Here is a 19,698-nt window from a genome sequence, read left to right as displayed (position 1 = left end):
TCGGTAATAAGTAAATTCACAGTATTTATGAATCCTGTTTTAGAAGGTTGATCAGAAATGTTTTACTTACAACAAAGTCATGCGTACACATGCCTGTTTCATTATACTTTAGTGGGAGCTAAAAGCTATTGAACATAGAAAATGGTCCAAGCCTCGGTCTATGACCTGCAGACTAGCCTGTCTATTCACACCTCACACAGCTTGGTGGAGTATATAAGAATGAAGCATGGCAAATCTGCTCTAAAGTCACAGACTCAGACTCCAAAATCTCAAAGCTCATTTCCAGAAATAAACTGCAGGGGGAAAAAAAAAACTTAATACTCTCTGTTTTGCTCCACTTTGCAAATAGAGAATCTGAGTCCCCAGGAGATAAATCAAGTGAGCCCAGCATACCTGTGTGTCCTGCAGCCTTGTTCAGTGCCCTGAGCCAAAGTTCTCACCTGTGTTTAGCAGTTGTAAACTCTTCAGACCTAATGCACACATATGGCTCCCTCTTCTGTTGAGTTTACTTTTCTATCAGTTAGGAGACGCTTACCCAAGAGAAATTTTCATTTGGTTTGGTTTGTCTGACTTCTGTTTGCAAATGGAACGGATGCCTCAAGGCTCCCAGCAAGGCTCCCAGCAAGGGCCTTCTTTTTCCAAATCTCCAAATAAACACTAACTATATAAATAAAGCTTGCCTTAGCATCTGTCTAGGGACTTAACACAGCCCCGTCCTTGCTTCTTTGGTGAGTCATATGATGTTTCACAGTGTCTCAAAAGCTGATTTCTATGTTGCTGCCAAGTCATTGATAAAAAATAGATTGGTAGTTAGTCCAGAATATCTTCTACATTTTACATGATTTCTACTTTTTTTGAATAGTATGCAGTGGAGGAAAAATTTCAAGCATTTATATTGTATTATCTCTTTTAAATGGACATAGGTGAATTACACATACACATAAATAAAGAGCACATAGAAAATGAATCATTGTGGGTTTTCTGGGTTTAGAATAAAGAAGAATGGCTAGAAATTAAGTTTAAAGATGAAAAGGGGACAAAAGGCTAAATCTAAAAAGACAATGAAGAATGTTATTTATGTTTCTGAAGCTTCAAAGTTAATATGAGACCCATTCACTTTCTATAACCTTCTCATTTTAAAATACACTCCACAATTATTAGGCATTTTAATATTAAAACCATTCTATGATATACTCCACAAAAGTTTCTAAAACTTTCCTGTTGTACTCCATTATTCCAGATTTTTCTACTTGGCTGTAAATGGTTTTAATCTTTCCAACAGTTTGTTCCTCACTTTCCTCCATTCTAGGTACATCTTCATTTATATTTTCTAAAACTGACCGCCCAAATATCTTTAAGCCAGTTCAAACAAAAATATCTGTGCCTGTCAACTTTTCTAAGTTGTTTACTTTGTTTAATTACTTCACTTTCATCTCTGCCTTTTGGTTCACTGGCAAAGCAGTAGAACTTCAAATTCCTAAATTAGACAATTCTTGTGGGAGGAAAGTCACAGGATTCGTGTTTAGCTTATACAAAAGAATCGCACATCTGCAGCCCAGTTCATTTTAAATACATCTTGCTGCACAGGACTAAGACAGTGTTTTCCAGCTCTAGTTAAGACTGGCATTAAGTGTCACAATAGCAAAGTTGCACATAATCACTCAATTCCAGTGAATTGACCAATTAAAGCAATCATTGAATCATGTGGTTGAAAGTAAATTCTTCAAGTTACATATGGCTCTGCCTCTGAGTCCAATACATTCAAACCTTTCTAGCACAAAGGTTTCTTAGGTCCTATCTTCCTTCAGTGGGTAAGGCAGTGTGGAAGGGTGGAAAAGTCACTGGCTGAGATACTTTGGGTCTCTCCACTAATCATCGTAAGTGGGACAAAATCCCTGAGGCTCTTTGAACATCCATTTCAGAAGGAGAGCCCAGTCCTCCCGCCAGGCTATTTCACACAGTTATGAATAAGACTTAAGCTAAGGTTAAAAGCTGTAAGTTACCTTAAATAATGAAATAGAAGAGGACATGGAAATGATGTGAAAATAAAGGCTTGAAAGGAGAGCCAAAGTGATGTAATAAATTCCCCATTGATAACAAGATTGAATAACATTACAGAACCAGTTAGACTAGTGATAACAAGGGCATTTCAGTGACTGGGGGAAGATGAAGTCACCAGAAAAGAAATCACTACATCTGTGCACTGAAGAGAAGGGGAAAGAGGTGGAGGTGACTGCTTTTAGGAAAGCCTGTGATTGACAGGAGCGTAGGGATGGAAAGATTTGGATTTTCTATCTTGGGTCCAGCTAGCAAGTACATGGATTTGCTCCTGAGCAGTGAGAAAATGATACTCAAAGGTAGTAATAGGGTAATAAATTCCAGTTCTGAGACTGTTGCCTTCCACTTGTGGGACTGCCTGTCACTGAGTGATTCTATCAATAACGAGTGGAAGGAGGGGAACTTGACAACTATCCCATGCTTTCTTGGGCTCTCAATGTCCTCATGTATATAAAAATCATGGTGGTGATACTTGACTTTCACATTACCTTTTAAGAAATTAAAAATGCAACAATCTTAGCATGTTTTCTTTGACTTTTTTTCCCCTTCCTTCTATTTAATCCACAGAACAACAATGAAGGCCAACTGTCCCAGACCCACCTCCACAAACTGATAAAGAAAAATTTTCTGAGATCTTTGATGCACTGCCATATGTTAACCCTGGTTGCAATCCAAGCAGAAAATATGAATTCATCCTTCAAAAAAAAAAAAAAAAAGAACTCCACACTTTCCAGATGCAATTTTCTCAAATCTTAAAATAACACAACTCTCTAAAAACAAGCAAACGCTGCAATTGAAAAGAGAGGAGGCAAACCAGGTCACGTCTCTCATTGTGCCTGTGTTGGGAGTTCTGGTTCAAACTAAACACAATATACCATGACCAGGCAGTGGTTGGCTTAAAAAAGAAAGAAAGAAAGGAAGGAAGAAAAGAAAAAAAAAGAGAAAGTAATTTACAAATGTCTGGTTCAACAAAACAGGGATCCTTCCCTGTTCATTATGGATGATCTAAGTCCTTGAAGTGGGACTATATTTCTTGGGAGGAATATATTTTCAGGTTGAGAAAACACCTGGTTTTAGCAATAAAAACCATCACCCATACCTTTAAATAATCGAACCAATGCATCTATTTTCACAAAACCTCAGAGTTTTGAAGTAATCAAGCTATCATTTAAATTCTCTCCCCCATCCCCTTTCATATATGAGAAAACTAAGACCCAGAAAGATCTACTAGTTTTCCCAAGGTGAATCTGTCAATATTCTGAGTTGCAAGTAACAGAAATTTATTTTGGCTGAGTGAGGCTGAAAGGGGATTTCTTTAAAGGATATTGGTTAATGCAGAGAGCATCACTGGAAAGGTTAATGGATATCCAGCAAACAGAAATGATAATTAAAACCTTATGTGTGAACTGGTTTTGACACAGATACTACTGCTGCTGTATCTCTGAGCTCAGGAGAGTGCTCCCTACACTTGATTCTCTGTCACCAGGCTCCAGACAGGCTGATCTCTGGTGCCAAAGTCCTTAGCTGTGCTCCAATCAAAGGGGCAGCCTATGAAGCAAATGATTGACTTTTTCAACATTACTTAACTCCTCCCCTTACTTATTACATAGCTCCTCCCCTTATCCTCAGCAAGACACAAAAGGTTGGCAATTCCTCAGACACAGAAGGGGTTCAACTACTGGGAACCAAAATAAATAACAAATGTCAATTATATAAGACCTTTCAGGAAGCTAGTGGTCAAGCTGGAATTGACTGCTAGTTTGAGATTCTTTTCATTATTAAGTGACTCTGATCTAATCCCCCTTTAACAAATGTATAGTAAACACTTGCCATGTTTGAGACATTGTGTCCTCAGAACACAAAGTGATCAAAAAGACATGGTTTCTCCTGCAGGCCTTATTGACTAGTGGTAAAGATGAACATTGAACATATAAGCACAAAAATAATTATGTGATTTTAAATTAGTTTGAAAATTGACATGTTCCAAGAAGGAAATAGAGAGGTCATAATGAAACATCATAGTAGGAAGTCTTGAATTCAATTTTGGAAATGTGTCTCTGGGAAATGATATTTAAGAACAACAAAGAAGAACAAAGGAAAACAATTAATTAATTGGTTTTAAAAAAAGAGCAATACAGTTCAGCTTTCCCACAAACTGCCCTGAGAATCCACACTAGGGAGTTCCCTGAACCTGAACCCTGGTTGATAGATAAAATTCGATGAGCAATAAAGGAGAGGAGGCTTAATAGTTTAAGAGCTTTAAAAAGGCTTCAAAATCAATGGGAAAGAACACAGAAAAAAAACAAAATGTCCCATAAGGTATAAAAGGAACAGAGGCACTCCAGCCAGGGGTCAAGGGACCTCTTAGCAGTCATCAAGGTGATTAAATTAACTTGGTTTATTCACTTAGGTATTCATTCAAGCAATCTGGATTAAATGTCTAGCAGGTGGCAGGCTGTAAGGTACAGAAGCAAATAAAATATGCAGCACCTGCCTTCACCCCACATCCTGTCTTGTGCAAAAGAGTGACAGATGCATGATTTGGTTTGACAAGTGTGGCTAAAGGAAGGGCTCTTATGGCCCATAGTAGGGGGGGAGTTTCTGGTAGAAATAAGAGATACCAAGAGAAGACCAGGTACCCACAAATTCTGTATACAAATGATCTGATGTCATAGGTGACCAACATATGAATTAACATGAAGTAGAAACATACATGGCATAGTGATATTGGGGAAAATCGATCTATACTTCTCGTATTGCCTTCCTGTCACTCCACCATTCTCCTCATTAAATCAGCAGCAAGAGTGTTCACTGCATTGTGTGAATATTTTTACAAGCAGAAATAACCAAAGAAATAAGACATTCATTTCTCAACTTCTCAGTTTCAGAATAGAAATTTGAAACTTATGGAGAGAAAATAGTTGAGAATAAAGGGTTTTGAGCATGGGGGGATGGGGGGAATGACTTTTGTGAAACCAAAATTCTAAAGGACTCCAGGCATTACTCATGAACAATTTAGAGGATGTGCCTGTAAGAGCCAGTTTTCCACTCTGAAAGAAAAAGAGCCTATAGCTCAGAGGCAAAGGAGAATATCAGAGAAGCTGGTAACTGACCTTGACATGGTGTCCTGAACCCACCTTTCTGAGTTAAGTGCCAAGTTAATAAGTGACAACAACCAGACCAGGAGCTCCAAAACATTGGCACCATGGCATTTTTAAAAATCTCCCTGGAGCTCATAGATTGCTGTGGGAAGAGCAGGGAGATCCCTCTGTGTGAGTATGTGTGTGTGTGTGTGCACTCACATGTGTAAAATACTTCTGTTTATAGTCTGTGAAATTTCAGACTGTTACAAGTTTAGTGAAATTAGCATTCTTTAAGCATCAATTAGAAGCAAGCTACAAAGTAGAGAAAGGTTTCTAGATGAATGCCAATTTTTAGCTTGACAAGATCAGACCAGCAGAAAGCAGTCCCAGATAATAACTCAGCTAGAAATAATTAGAGTACACAGAGAACTAAATGATTTTGATCCCTGAATCCAGGAATATAGCCTTTAAGTAATAAGCTTTTAAACCAAGCTGTTCTGAAGATCAGAAGCACCAAGTGAACAAGCAAATTGTTAATCCTGAGCAGTAGTTGAATGGAGGAAAGACTTCAGAGACTATGAAAAGACCCAGCATGAAGTTGTTTCTTCTTACATTACCTACTAGGAGAAATTGAGGTCAAAATTGAGTAGTAATTGAAAATGGTGTGAATTTAGGACAAATGTCACAACAGAAAGTTTTATTTTTCAATATGGCCGAATTTTGATGTAAATTTTTCCAAAAATATTAATTAGAAACATTTTATATTTAGGATATTAAAATATATTTTATATACCAACAAAGCACAGACATGTTATATATACTATTATGTAGTATGTGTTAGAAGAATAAACTATATATAGAAAAAAATCATTTACAAATATACATGTGTGAATATATATGTCTACACTTTTCATTTGACATCCATTTAGTTTATCTGGTCTAGGGTAAGCTGAATCATTTGATCAACACAGTTCAAGTCAAGTAGAATGACAACAAGAAATCAAATTAAATCATATTTACCAGTCAATATCTCATATATGTAGTGAGCTTTAGAAGTATTGGCTGGACAAGCTATCCACCCCTTAAGAATACAAATACACAATGGTTTAGATAAGCAATGATAACATTCAGAAGCACATAAGCAGTGGGAATTCTAGGTTTTCCCAGTCCCAACATTCCCAATCATCTGGGTCCTTTGAAGTTTTAATTGATCAGAAAACACCTCTTTAAATTGTGTCTGCAATTACCTTGGTGAGCTTCATTTCCAGAACGTGGCTGCTGTGGATCCGACTGTCAAAATGAGCCACCTCCTTGGAAGAGGACTTAACCTTGGCAATGATCTTCACATAGGAGAATACGATCACAGCGGTAGGGAGCAACAGGCAGAAGAAGAGGATGTTCAGGATGAAAACCTGGCCCCCAACTGAGGCCTGCGCCAGCCACCAGTCCAGGGTGCACGAGGTTCCGAAGGGCTCAGGTGCGTAGTCCCCCAGGCCCACCAGGGGCATGGTGGTCCAGAAGGAAGCATAGGCCCAGATGACTGCCAGGCAGATGAAGGCGTGCTTTCTCTTCAGCCAAACCCCTGGAGGCGGAAGAAGAGCATTACCCACGTGGAATCTGCCCTGCACCCAGATACCTCCCCTCGATATGTCAAATTCCACCTCCAAAGATTTATTCCATTGAATTCTGGGAGACGTGGGCAGATAACTGAAGCCTGAGGGAGAGTGGAGTGAAGCAGGGAAAGTTCCAGAGCTTGGGCCTTTCTCCAGGAGAGTGACACTTTGAAGAGAATTCACAGGGAAGACTTTCTCTAGGCACCTGGGAGCTTTGGGAGGGAGAAGTGGCAAAGGCTTGGAAATGGGGTGAGTAAAAAGACCAGAGGATACTGACAATGGAGGACCTTGTGAGAACAGTTCTCATCTCCACGGCCGTGTTAGTGGGTCATCCAAGGATCCAAGGGAGAATCCTTCAGGGGAGGTGTGCAATCACAAAGCATCGCTTGTGTCCTTAAAATACCTTTCCTCTTGAAAGCTTTTGTGTCTCTAATCTCCTTTGCCTTCCTAAGAACTCCTTGAGTGGGGATTGGTGCATCATGCTTATGACACTGCGGTGTGAAGCTAAAGTGGGTGACTATGCATAGTAATTTGTGGATCAGATTTGTACCCCCTGGACTGAATCTTCAAACTCTTCCCACAATGGTCGTATTCACACAGCCACTGTGGGAGAGGTAGAGAATCTAAGCAGGTTGCATTGTGTTCTGCAAAAGTAATTATGTGAAAATATTTTCATAAGAATAAAAAAAAAAGCTGTTTTTCGGTACTGGCTTCTTAACTTAAAGAAAATGGCAAGAGGAAGAAATAGTACAGTCATCTAAAAAAGGCTGTAAAACACTAATGCACTAATGATTATTTCCTGAAGTTCAACACAACCAGCAAAGACAAGCCAGCCTGACTTCATGCTGCAGCCGCCACGGAAAATGACCTTCATATCCCACTCATCACCTTGGAGGAAGAGGGCCTGGGAAGTGGCTCCTTACTGCTTTGGTTTTGTAGTAGTGGAGAAGAAATATCAAAGTGTATTCAATAAAAGCTAAATTCTTTCTTTAACATAAACTCGGGATCTGCCTCTGCTTAGGGTAGTGTGGCAACGACAACTTTGTTTCTAGTGTTTGAATGCTCATGTAACCTTTCCAGATATCCAGTGTTCCTGACAGTAAAATAAAGGAAATAAGACTACATTGTTTACATGTTTCAATAAAGGTTAAATAAAATAATGTAAGGAGCTTGCTTTGCAAACTATGAACCACTACATTAGCACAAATTTTTACTCCTCTGTAAATGTGTCTTGTTTAGCACTAATAAGAAATATAACAATGTTTCTGTGCTCTATTGTCTCCTTTTTTTTTTCAAATGCATGGCATTTTTGTATCATGAAGTACAAATTTCTCAAGCCCAACTAGATAAGGGTAGCAATCATGTAGCCACAAAATATGTCAGCGCTTGATTATCCGTTATAACAGATAAAAACATTGGCAGGGAGAACCACATAGATTCATGGGAATGTGCAGAGGCATACGGATAAGCATTCATGATTAGGGTTACTTAAGTGAGGTGTTTCATACTTACATTCGAGTATGGTGAAAGGCTGTCAAGTACAGGAGGGAGTAGATTAGTAGATTGGTTCTGTGTTGCTCCAGAAGTCAGAACTAGGACCAATGGGTGGAGGTTACTGGGAGGCAGTTTTGTCTCAATATAAGGAATAACATTGTAACAATGAGAGCAGACCAATCAGAGAATGGGCTGCCTTGTGCAGTAGTAAGCTCCCCGTCACTGGTCACTGGAATTATTCAAGAAGAGGCCAAGTGGTCATCTCTCAGGGATGCCTTAAAGCAGTCTACCACATTTCATGGGAGAAAGGTCTACATGTCCCCAAGCGACCTTCTAATTCCAACAATCTAGGACACTGTGTGGAGGGTTTAATAGTGCATCAGATTAAATGATGAAACCATATGACTGAGGTTAAACCTTAAAGAAGCTGGAAAATAGACACAGTTCCCATACTGCCGTGATCCTGGTGGTGGGCAGCAGCATCCCTTTAGTAGACAAAAAGCTTAAACTCAAGAAAATACTTAAAAACAGAGACATCAAGGTTTAGTATTCCTCAAGTACTCCCAGGAAGTTCAAGTTTCTGCCTCCTTGTCTATAAAGTTTATAGTTAAACTTAATATCTGCTTGGCATAACAAAAAAAATAATAATAAGCTTGTGGAAAGAATTAGACTCTGATGTCATCCAGAATATGTATAACGGTATTTTTTATCTTATCATAAATTTTGATTCAAGCTGCTTCTGTTGGATGTTGTAAATGTTCAGAAAAGGAGACGCAATTTGAAAAAAAAAAAAAAAAGAAGAAGAAGAAGTAAGTACTTTATCATGAAGATGGTGGTTCACACCCCCTGCTCCCATGCATGGTCTCTCTGGTGTCTAGGGGCTGTAAATTGCTAAAATACGAAGGGAAATTCTGCCCTAATGAGATTTCCAGGTCTACTTGATCTTCTCCACCTCAGTCTCCTGACCATACTCTGTCCCCATGTCACAACCACTCTAACAGGTTGACAACAAAATAGCTTCATACAGAGAGCATCAGAATTACTCCTTAGTTACACCTGGTTCTCAGTATTAACATAAATGCCCCCAAAGCTTCTTTTTCAGGTTCAATAAATTCCCAGAACCACAAGAAGCAAAAATGCTACAAATTATTTTTAAACAGTAAATGGTCTTTAATCTTTAAGGCAGGGGAACCCTTAGGCTCTGTAAACTTATTCACTGCTGTCTCTCCACTCACTAATTCTCTTAAGCTGTCATTTTTCTAGCTACCAATACCTCCCCCCAATTAAAAAAAAATGTTAAGTGGTATATCTGTATTTCTGTATGTGTGTCCTTTCATACAGCAATAGCAGTATGTCTCTCTAGACCTGAAGGTGAATTTTGGAATTCCTTATCTCCAAAATCACAGGGAGACTGGAACCTAAAGCAAAAACAGGAACAGCTCTTCTTATCATTACAGTTCCTATGTAGGGAATCAGCTAACCTTGCAGACCTCAGGCATTTTTGTTTGTTTATTTGCACAACAAAATATGGTAGAAGCTTACAGACTATACAAGAAAGTGATCATTTTTAAAAGCATTGCAACCAAACACCAGACATTATTATAAAGTAGTATTAAAAGAAACCCATTAAAAAAAAAATAAAAGAAACCCATGTTGGCACAGGTCAAATCTTTAAACATGTGTTAGAATGAGATAGGCTATAAATAGAAATACTCTTGGTCTCTGAGGTTATTAGTAATCTTTATTTATTAACTGTATAAAATATGTACAGCTATGATATTCAATGCAGCTAACTTTGACTCGCAGGGAAGGAGAAACCTTCCAACTTACCATAAGATAAGTAGCAGATTTTCAGGTAACGATCCAGGCTAACAGCTGTCATGGTGATGAGGCTCCCACAGCCAAAGAAAAATCCAGCCCATCCATACCAACGGCAGCCAATCCAGCCAAACACCCAGCGGTGACAGAAGCAAGAGATGATGGTGAATGGCTTGCCTACAACTGAAGCACCAAGCAGGCTGTCAAGGGAAGTTCCTTGTAGTTATTTTCCTACCTCCTCAAATCGCATGGCCCCACTTCACTGAAGCACAGGTGCATATGTAAACACACACTCGTGCCACACACATGCTTCATTATGCAGAACTTCTAGATTAATAAAATACTGGCTGCCCAGAGAGGTTTTCCAATATCCCAATAGCCAAACATAGTGAAAAAATACAGAAGGAATTTTCTAAAGTAATTCTGACTACAAAGAACTGTCTCAAAGATACTCAGCTTTAGGAAATACAGAGATGTGATGTCAATGGCAAGTGCCAGCCATCTGGTCATTTTTAATATTTTGCTGAATTGGCTCATTTGAAAACCAAGGGGAAAGGGCCATAGATTCACAGTGAAATATACAAAAGAAAATGTTCTCTTCAAGGACAAATTTGCTATACTGATTTCCCCTCAAGACTTCATTACTTTTCTTCCCTCCAAAGTTAGACATCCAAGCTGGAGTGATCAAGATGCAGTCATAGGAACAAGGTTTTATACAATACACTTTGCCACTCATTCAGCCACAGCCAACTCTGTAGAGATGGAGGCTCAACAAAACAGTGAGCCCATGAGATGGGATCCAAACCCAATACTGATACACTTACATAATCAAGTAATACTGGACAAGGCTACCTATTAAACATACTTCTTGGCAGTCAAAATTCAAGGCTCATTCAACTTCCAAAATTCAAGGCTTTGAGAAATTTTTAAATTTGCAAAATCTGAAAAGTAACTAACATTGTGTACCATAGCATTTCCAAATGTGTTCACTCAGAAACATATTTATTTTATATTAATTATTCCCTAGGAAATACTACTCCACAAATTACAAATTATGCTGTCATTTAACCAGGAAGAATTCCTTAAAATAATGCATCAGGTCTGGACTAAGGAATAATTTGATGCAAGGAATCTTTAACTTAAGTGGATGCCACATAGACATCCAATCAGAATAGCTGATTCCATCTGTTATTTAAAGAACTGATGATAGGATATTATATAGACTTGTGATTTTCTAATAATGATGATTTATTTCTTTTTGCTTAGTTTATTACAATGTCAAGGATTTCTGGTACAATGTTGAATAGAAGTAATGATAGTAGGTGTCCATGTATTGTGATGAATTTTGAAAGAAATCTTTCTAATGTTAAATCATTGAGTGTGACATTTGTCCTAGCTTGTATCAGCCAAGGATCTCTGTTCTCATTCTGGTTTGTTAAGAATTTTTTTTAACCAGAAGTAGATGTTATGTTTTTATTAAATGATCTTTCTTCATTTTATGAGGTGACCGTAAGTTTTTTGTTCTCATTTAATCTGTTAATGCAGTCTATTAATAGATACATAATGTTGACACAAATTTACATTCTTGGGACAAATGCCACTTTTAAATTTTTTTTAATTTTTTTTTTTAGTTGTTGATGGACCTTTGTTTTATTCATTTATATGCAGGGCTGAGAATCGAACCCAGTGCCTTGCATATGCTAGGCAAGCACTCTGCTACTGAGCCATAACCCCAGGCCCAAATGCCATTTTTTTAAAATAAAAAACTTTGTGTACACAAAGTTGTCTGCCAATGGAGGAAGGAAGAGATGAAGAAAGGGAGAATGAAGAAAAAGAAAAAAAAATATATATATATATATATTTTTAAAAAAAAAGGAAGCAAGATAGTGATTTTCATCCACCTCCATCTCTTCCACCTAGAGGGCATCATGAGTGTGTTGGACTTGAAAAAGGGAAGTTGGTTCCTAACACCCAGAGGCAAGTTAAGCCCTTAAGGGAAGGGAAAGCAAGAGGTTTCCTACCAGACAAAGCCCTGTTCAGAGAAAGGATGGGTTCTTAGGCTGTAACTTCAGAAGGGAAGGTTGAATTGATGCTGAAGAATAAATTATAAAGTACACCAGAAGCAGAAAGTATGAATTCCATGCACATTGTAAGAATAGTGTAAATAATTTTCTAAAAAAAAATGAACTTGTCCTTTTATTTTTGCTTATATTATTTCCTTGTGCTTATTATCAATGAATAGAACATACTTCATTCAGTCATAGTATTTAATCTTTAGCCTCCTCCAAAAGACTCTGCTGGGGAAGCTCTTCACATTCTGTATCTGATCTACATATGAAAAGAAAACTGAGTGATATGCACAGCCTGCAGGTGCTAGCACACAAACCACCCCTCACACCCCCTTCTTGGTGTAGAAAGGTATGCCAGAGTTCCTGTTAGTTCAGTCAATTGTCAAGTGTTTACTCAGCCTTCTGTAAACTAGACAGGTCTTCTCTAGGTGTCTAGACAGCACCACCATCCCACTTACTAGACTGGGCACCCTTCCACAAAAGCCTTTTAATCCTAGTTAATCTAACCCCATGGCCAGTGAAGAATTACATTGTAAAAGAGCTATTCTTTTCTTCAACAAATAATCACACAGCACCTACTATGTAACAAGCACAAAGCAAGATGCTAGAGGGCCAGGTGGAGATCATGACTGACAAATTGATTTTCTAATTGGGAGAGCAACTGAAAAACCAAATTTGTTTTACGTGATTTGGTATGATGGAATGATAAGTGGTTATTAGTGATGTGAAGATAAATAGAATAAGGAGAGAGACAGAAAGATGCCTAAATCATTGGGAGAGAATTTGAACAGATATGTAGAGGGAGAAGATTTCAGGCAGAAGAGAAAACAAACTCAAAGACTTGGGGGAGGGGAGCCAGCTGGGTGGGTGCCAGAGGCAGCAAAAGAAAAGTGAAAAAGATCCAGTGAAGTGTAATTAGCATCTGTTGTACCTATGGACCCCTATTAGTCCAAGTCTCAGGCTTCTTTCTGGAGTGGAGTTTTTGATGAGCTTCAGATAGGTTATCTAGAATGTTGATCTCTCCTCTAGGATACATCCCAAACTGACTGATGTTGGAAGCACTGGAGAAGGTGTTTTCTTTTGCTTCAAATGTCAGTGTCCTAGATGTTCTGATTTTATCTGGAGTGATCCCAGACATCACCATACTTTTAACTCCCCAGGTTAATTTAATATATATTCACAACTGAAAGACATTGGAACTTAGACAACACATGTTAGTTGCATAGATGCAATACATCTGGTCTTTAGGCTATGCCTCTGCAAGGTGCTTATAATGGAATACAGCAGGAAAAAAACAGACAAAAATTAAGATTTATTGGAAAAGCAAACATACTATAAATGTTCAGAATAATCTAGGTTAATCAGGGAAAGCTGTCACGTGAAAGAAAGTGCTTTCTGATGAATTACTCCAAAGACATGAAGAGTAATAGAGTGATTTGTGCAATTTTAGAGCAGACTTGCTTGGCTGGAAGCATTTTTGGTGTATCAGACCAATTAAGGACATTTTTATTCAAACATAGTCTAATTCAGCCTTAAGCATGAGTCTGCTTTTATTCACTGGTGAAGGATGTAGTTGAAATGACAGATTTCATTCAGGCATTTTGTGTTCAGTACCAGGGAGAAAACCTTCTGAGACCAGCTGGCTGACCTGGCTGGGAAGCTACCATTCCTGTTGTGGCACCGCCATCGTGTGGCAAGAGTCAAAATGGCAGCCATTGTGCAGCCTCACAAATTCCCAGGGGGCGGTTCATCCTATTTTCACAGAAAGGAGGGACCCGGCACATAATGTATCTCTTAATGTACACGTTCATTTACTATGAGAGCTCATGTTACTCCAGCCTGTCCTTAATATGTAAAACCTTCCCAAATAACCAAAACCAAAAAACTCCCAATAAGAAAGGACCATATCTACTGCTATGTGATAGTGATTCAACAGGTAAAGTCTTATTATTGAGTCTTGCTTTTAGAAACTGGTAGCAGCAGAAAAGAAACACACACACACACACACACACACACTTTTGAAGAAAGAAACATTATCAGAAAACATTTTAAAAGAAAACTAATGATGAAAAACTGCTAAAAGGTTTCTAGAGAGAAGAAGGAACCAAAGGAGTGGGGTTCAAATGCTATTTCCCCAACTCTAACAAGCTAAGACACGAAACTCAATAGCAGATATTGGGATTCAAGGAAATATTATTGTACAAATAGAATTTTATAGAAGTAAGCAACAAGATGTGACTTATCCAAAGTCACTCATATTTTTAAAACCCTTATGGTTAAAGAAAAATTTTATTCCAACTCCTCCTTTTGGGGAATATCAAAGAATAAAAAAAAATAGGATAGAAAACATGGTTCTCAATTTTGTCCATGTGTTAACTTCCCTGGAGATTCTAGTTTTAAACATCCAAATGCCAAGGAAATATTCTCAATCACTTAAATTATAATTTCTGTTATGGAATCTATCCATGAGTTGCTTTTTTTTTTAAGTCCCCTAAGTGATGTTTTTATGCAGCCAACATTGAGAATCATGGAACCAGAAGCTTCCTGTACTTGCAATCAGTACCGAAGTCACAATTAAATATACCATCAGCAGGGCAGCTCTTTCTATAATCACCTCTCATTTACCCTTCAAGATCCCTCCCCTTCAGTGTTCATTTTATCCAAACTTCCATAAGTTTGAATAAGGGTGAGAGGAGTGTAATGGGCCCCAAACAGTGACCTGAAGTCTGCCCATCAGTTTCTGAATTCTGAATAAACCCAGTACACCTTGAGACTAAGGTAGAGTGTGCTATTGCAAATTGAACCCTCAGCATCTAAAATACCTGGCACATAGAAAATACCCAATAAATTATTTCCCTAGCCAGATAACATACCACTGACAATCCCAAGTACTATGACTCTGATTTGCAAATGGAAAGCAAAAGTAGGTCCTGGTGAAGAGTAATCTCTCCGTCAATGAGTGTTCAGAATGGGGACTAGTTTAAACCCACAATGAGGAAATTATATGATTGTGTTACCTGAAATCCCCAGGTCACAGACTGCTAGGTTGATAGTCATTATTTCAGCAGGTCTCAGCTTCTTCTTTCGTCTAGAAGACATATAAAGGACATACCCATTTCCAAATGTGGACAGAATCCCTACAAAGAAAAATAAAAAATCCCATTGTTAAAACTAATATTTAGAGTTCACTTGGATATGAAACACTTCTCAATTTCAAAAATGGACACCACAGATTTAGAGGGTAATGAGAGGACTCTAAACAAAAAATCTAAATTAAGAAGATGAAATAAAAAAGCATGAGTTGTGAGTAACAGGCATGGGATGGGTTGCCTCCTAAGGGAAAGGAGTCAGGGATTATAAGACTGAACTTACCCAGAACAAGGAACGGCTAACTTCCCAGGTAGGCTCAGGAGGGTGTGGGAATCCCAATGGTCAGTTCTTGTACTGGCCCCCAGGGTGGAGTATTTTCCTCAGCCATTTTACAGATTATTGGCTTTATAAAGCCTCGCCCCCTAGCAAGTGGGATCAACCCCTTGGCCTTTGATAAATTCTGAAGATGAAGTCAACCATTGGAGATGACTTCAGTGTCACTGCAGGCTCCTGAGGGAGCGCCAGCATGCAGGAGAGGCAGGGACTAGAGAAGTCTAGCATGACCCCCTGCAAGCAAAGGGTCATTTTCTGGAGAAAGATCCCAGGACAGACTCCTGGGGAGACTAGGACGCTGAGTGTCTGGCAGACAGGACAGCCTTCAGCTGCTCCTGGACTAGGTATCAAGGGTCAGTGGGTGACAAATGATAACATGGGCACTCCCCTGCCACCAAGGGGAGAGACAGTGACCCTCAACCCACCAAACCTACCGACAATGGCAGAAATGTGTACCCGTTTTTTATATCCTTTTATTAATGACTAATTGACTTTCACATTACAATGAAACTGTTCAAAAAGTTCTTACAAACCCAGTTTAAATCCAAAAAGACCCAATCCCTACTGACTTTAAGAAAAGAATACACCTACTTCCATAGCTTAACATGTAGAGTAGATTTCCTCAGGAATTCTTGCTTCATAGTGTAGCTGTGTATAAATGAGAATCTGGTACAGCTGCCTTTAGTAGTAAGGAATAAGGAGAGTATTAACAGGAGAAACCCAGATTTTTCTATTTTAATTTCTATTTTAATTTCTCCACCACAATTCATTTGTGGGGGCAAGGAAATAAATGTGTGTCTCTGCTGATGGTATGAAACCACCAGGAACTGACTGCATTCTGCTCTTAGATTTCTGACTCTCTGGAGTCAGTGCTGCTTCATGATTTATTGAGACCTCTTAAGCTCTCTTATAGCAGAAGAGGAGAAAAATAGAAGAGATGATGGAGACCTAGAGCAAACCAACTAAAATGATACTCCTGTCTCATTAAAGGAAACCATTTAGCAAGGAACACTGGGAAAGCAAAGTGTAAAAATACAGCCTGAATAATTATCAAGCTAATTCCAGCTCTGTTGTATCGAAAATGAGATTTAAAATCTTAAGTGTGTATATGCATTCCATACGCAAGGCTCATTGGAACACCCTTTGTCATCTAGACCTTGTTGGAGAATATTTTTCTTTTCTTAAATTTTCTTTACCAACCCTATTTCATAGGGTTTTACCCAGTGCCCAAAGCATCACCAGAAATAATCAATTCTCTCTTAGATACATGTAATTATTTCCACAGGCAATCTTATCTGCAGATGAGTGTTAAGAAAAAGCAAATGTATTTTTGATACTAATCAAAGGAAAACAAGTTTTTGAAGAACCATGGAGTGGACATTTTAAAACTATCAAAATCCTTGATATTTTATGAATTTTTAAAAATTTCTTAGATAGCCAGTTAATAAACTAGGCATTTACATAAAAAGTGGAGAGTGGAAAATGGGTCTTTATTTCTCCTGCATTCCAAACTCAAATTTATATTTTGTTTCATTGGCTCCCCTAAGACTCCTAGTATTGAACAAAGATCACTAAGAATCTTATTCATTTCACCCTGGCTCTTTGAGAGGAATCTGGACACATCCACATAACCTCTCCTAAGAGAAGGTGACAACAGGGGCCGAGCCCAAGACCTGGGTCTAGAATGAATCCAAACCCCTCCAGATGGCCCTTGCCTCACCTCAGTGACTCTTGTGTGACACATTTGTCTGTACTCCTTTCGCTGGGAACTCTTTTTGGACCTGATTTTCTATCTCCATCCCAACTTTTCTTGTTTGATATGGTCCTGACTTCCCTTCTAACCTCACATGCAGCAAGTGGAACACTCTCCTCATTTTCTCTGGTACTCACCCTGGTTGCCTGTCTCTCTGCAATCCTTCATTCTAAGAGTAGAATAGACTAATATTCCTCTCTATACTGTATTGTCCACAGAGATTGCACCTTTTCATTCATTCCTTGCAATCAATTGGAATAAATTGAATGCAATTTCCGGGACACTTACTTGTCTGCCTTTTGAAGTCATTGAAAATGTACATTTAATAGAAATGTGATGTGAATTTTACTACAAAATAATCTTTGTTGCAGCAGAGTGTTCAGAATTTTATTCACTGATCTCTACCCATCAACTTCAGAGTAGCAAAGTGTGGGTGCTCAGTCTATATTTGTGTTTGAAAGGACATGGGATTGCACTTGGAAGAAATAGAATTTGAGTAAAAGACTAACAAGCAATGAAAACAAGAACCCAGGGAATCACTTTGATGTATAATTTCTGATCCAATCTCATAGATTCATTTTGCCTCAAGCACTGACCATAGAGGGATCTTGAGAAATTTCTAATGAGTTTTCTAATTTTAGGAATTAAATGAAATTCTTTGCCAGGAATAAATAGATGAGAGAAGAAAAGGAAGAGAAAAGGAAAGGGAGGGAGGGAACAAAGAAGGGAGGAACAGAGGGAGGGAGAGAGAAAGAAACAAAGTAGAAGAGAGAGGAGAATAAGCAGGCTTGACCCAACATCTGAAAAGATTAAAGGCAGATAAACCTAGAGACGTAACCCACCTGCACACTGGTCACCCAAATTTAAGATGTCGATTTTAAATTTAAGAATAGTATTGTGGTTAAATCCTAATTGTCTACATTAGTGCAGTCCAATAGAAATATAATGTAAACCAGAAATGTGAGACACATATGTATTCTAAATTTTTACCTTAAGCAAAGTAAAAAATATAGAGATAAATTGAATTTAATACCTTAATATTTAAGTTACTCTGATCTATCCAAGATACTGTGGTTTCAATATGAATTCAATTTTTCAAAATTGTCAATGACATATTTTTACACAATTCTTTCTGGTACTAAGACTTCAGTATGCGGTATATGTCTATACTACAGTATGACTCATTTGGAAGTCAACAGTTCATGTGCTCAGGAGCCATATATGGCCACTGCTTTGGATAGCATAGAAGCAGATGTACCCCTGTGTGGATTGTGCACACAAAATTTTTGATCAAGGCTGACTTCCATTTATCACCAGCACATTTTCTCAACGCTCATCATAGTGACTTAACTATTCTGATGTGATGGGACTTTACATTTAGATAAAGTAAATGCAATATGTCTATTGTCACTATATTTCCCTGGTCCAAATTTTCCTGGATTGTAAGAAGAGGAAGCTGAACTAGATGATTTCTAAGGTTCATTCTTAGTCTAAAATTTTCTAATTATATCAAAAGTATCTTTTAGAAAGTTAAAGAAAATCTTTAAATAATAGAATATCATCTCTTTTTTATTATTCAGAAGATAAACTTACTAGCAAAGAAACCAAAATGAAATACTGTCTCAAGATAAACAATTTTTTCTATAAAATTATTTGCATTATCACTGGAACATTTATCCCTAATACTGTCAGTAATTGTCATTTCTATGAAACATTTATTGCATGCCACAATGCCACCCCGCCTTCCCATTCTTTAACTCCACTAAAATACCCAGATAAATGTTGAAATCATTTTTGCAAAATCCACATATCAGCCTGTGAATTTTTAAAAACAGTCTTTGCATAGAAGAATTAAGAATGCTTACCAATTATTGTCAGGTAAAAGCCAGCCACTAAATCCGCTTCCCAGGAAAGTTTGGAAGCAAAGGGATCCTCATCCCGAAGGTAGTGTGGCAGGTGCTCATCCTGGGGCAGGGCAGTGTGGTTTAATGCCATGCTGTTCTCAAGCCACCAGGGATCTGAAAAGCAATTTGGTAGAGATCTCAACAGACCTGAATAAGTCAACTTGAATCATCTCAGGATCTTGCTTCCTGTTTGAAAACAAAAAGCATGTTTCCAGCATCATACATGATACTGTAGTAAATACCTGGTGAAATGGTTAGCATTTTTCTTCAATGATCTCAATATGTCAGTGCTTAGTTATTCAGTTAGCAGCTTCCTCATGCTACCCTCTGAGCCATTTCACCTCTCCCTGAGGTTTATAATAGGTTGAAATCCAAACAACTGGTGTATTGGTTCTCAGACATTTTTGCAAAGGTCTGAATTATGAAAAGAGATTGTATAGAGTGTGGAGGTGACAGGTACTTTTTAGTTTGTCATAATATAAT

The 19,698-nt window shown here is 38.2% G+C and overlaps 1 protein-coding gene across 1 annotated transcript in view; it reads right to left on the bottom strand.

Annotated features, from left to right (window-relative positions):
* Positions 1 to 19,389, bottom strand: part of Opn5 (opsin 5) — a 43,576-nt gene extending 24,187 nt beyond the window's left edge. Inside the window, exons 1-4 of the mRNA XM_015487933.2 lie at positions 19,177 to 19,389; positions 15,153 to 15,272; positions 10,079 to 10,249; positions 6,389 to 6,723 (exon numbers count right to left, since the gene is read on the bottom strand). Coding sequence (XP_015343419.1) covers positions 6,389 to 6,723; positions 10,079 to 10,249; positions 15,153 to 15,272; positions 19,177 to 19,306 — 756 coding nt within the window. The 5' untranslated portion in view covers positions 19,307 to 19,389. The remainder of the gene's footprint in view (positions 1 to 6,388; positions 6,724 to 10,078; positions 10,250 to 15,152; positions 15,273 to 19,176) is intronic.
* Positions 19,390 to 19,698: the final 309 nt, after the last annotated feature.

The sequence above is a fragment of the Marmota marmota genome, unplaced genomic scaffold, assembly GCF_001458135.2.
Source record: "Marmota marmota marmota unplaced genomic scaffold, marMar, whole genome shotgun sequence".
NCBI lineage: Eukaryota > Metazoa > Chordata > Mammalia > Rodentia > Sciuridae > Marmota > Marmota marmota.
Note: the sequence above shows the minus strand (reverse complement) of the source record. Positions and strands in the feature narration are given on the sequence as shown.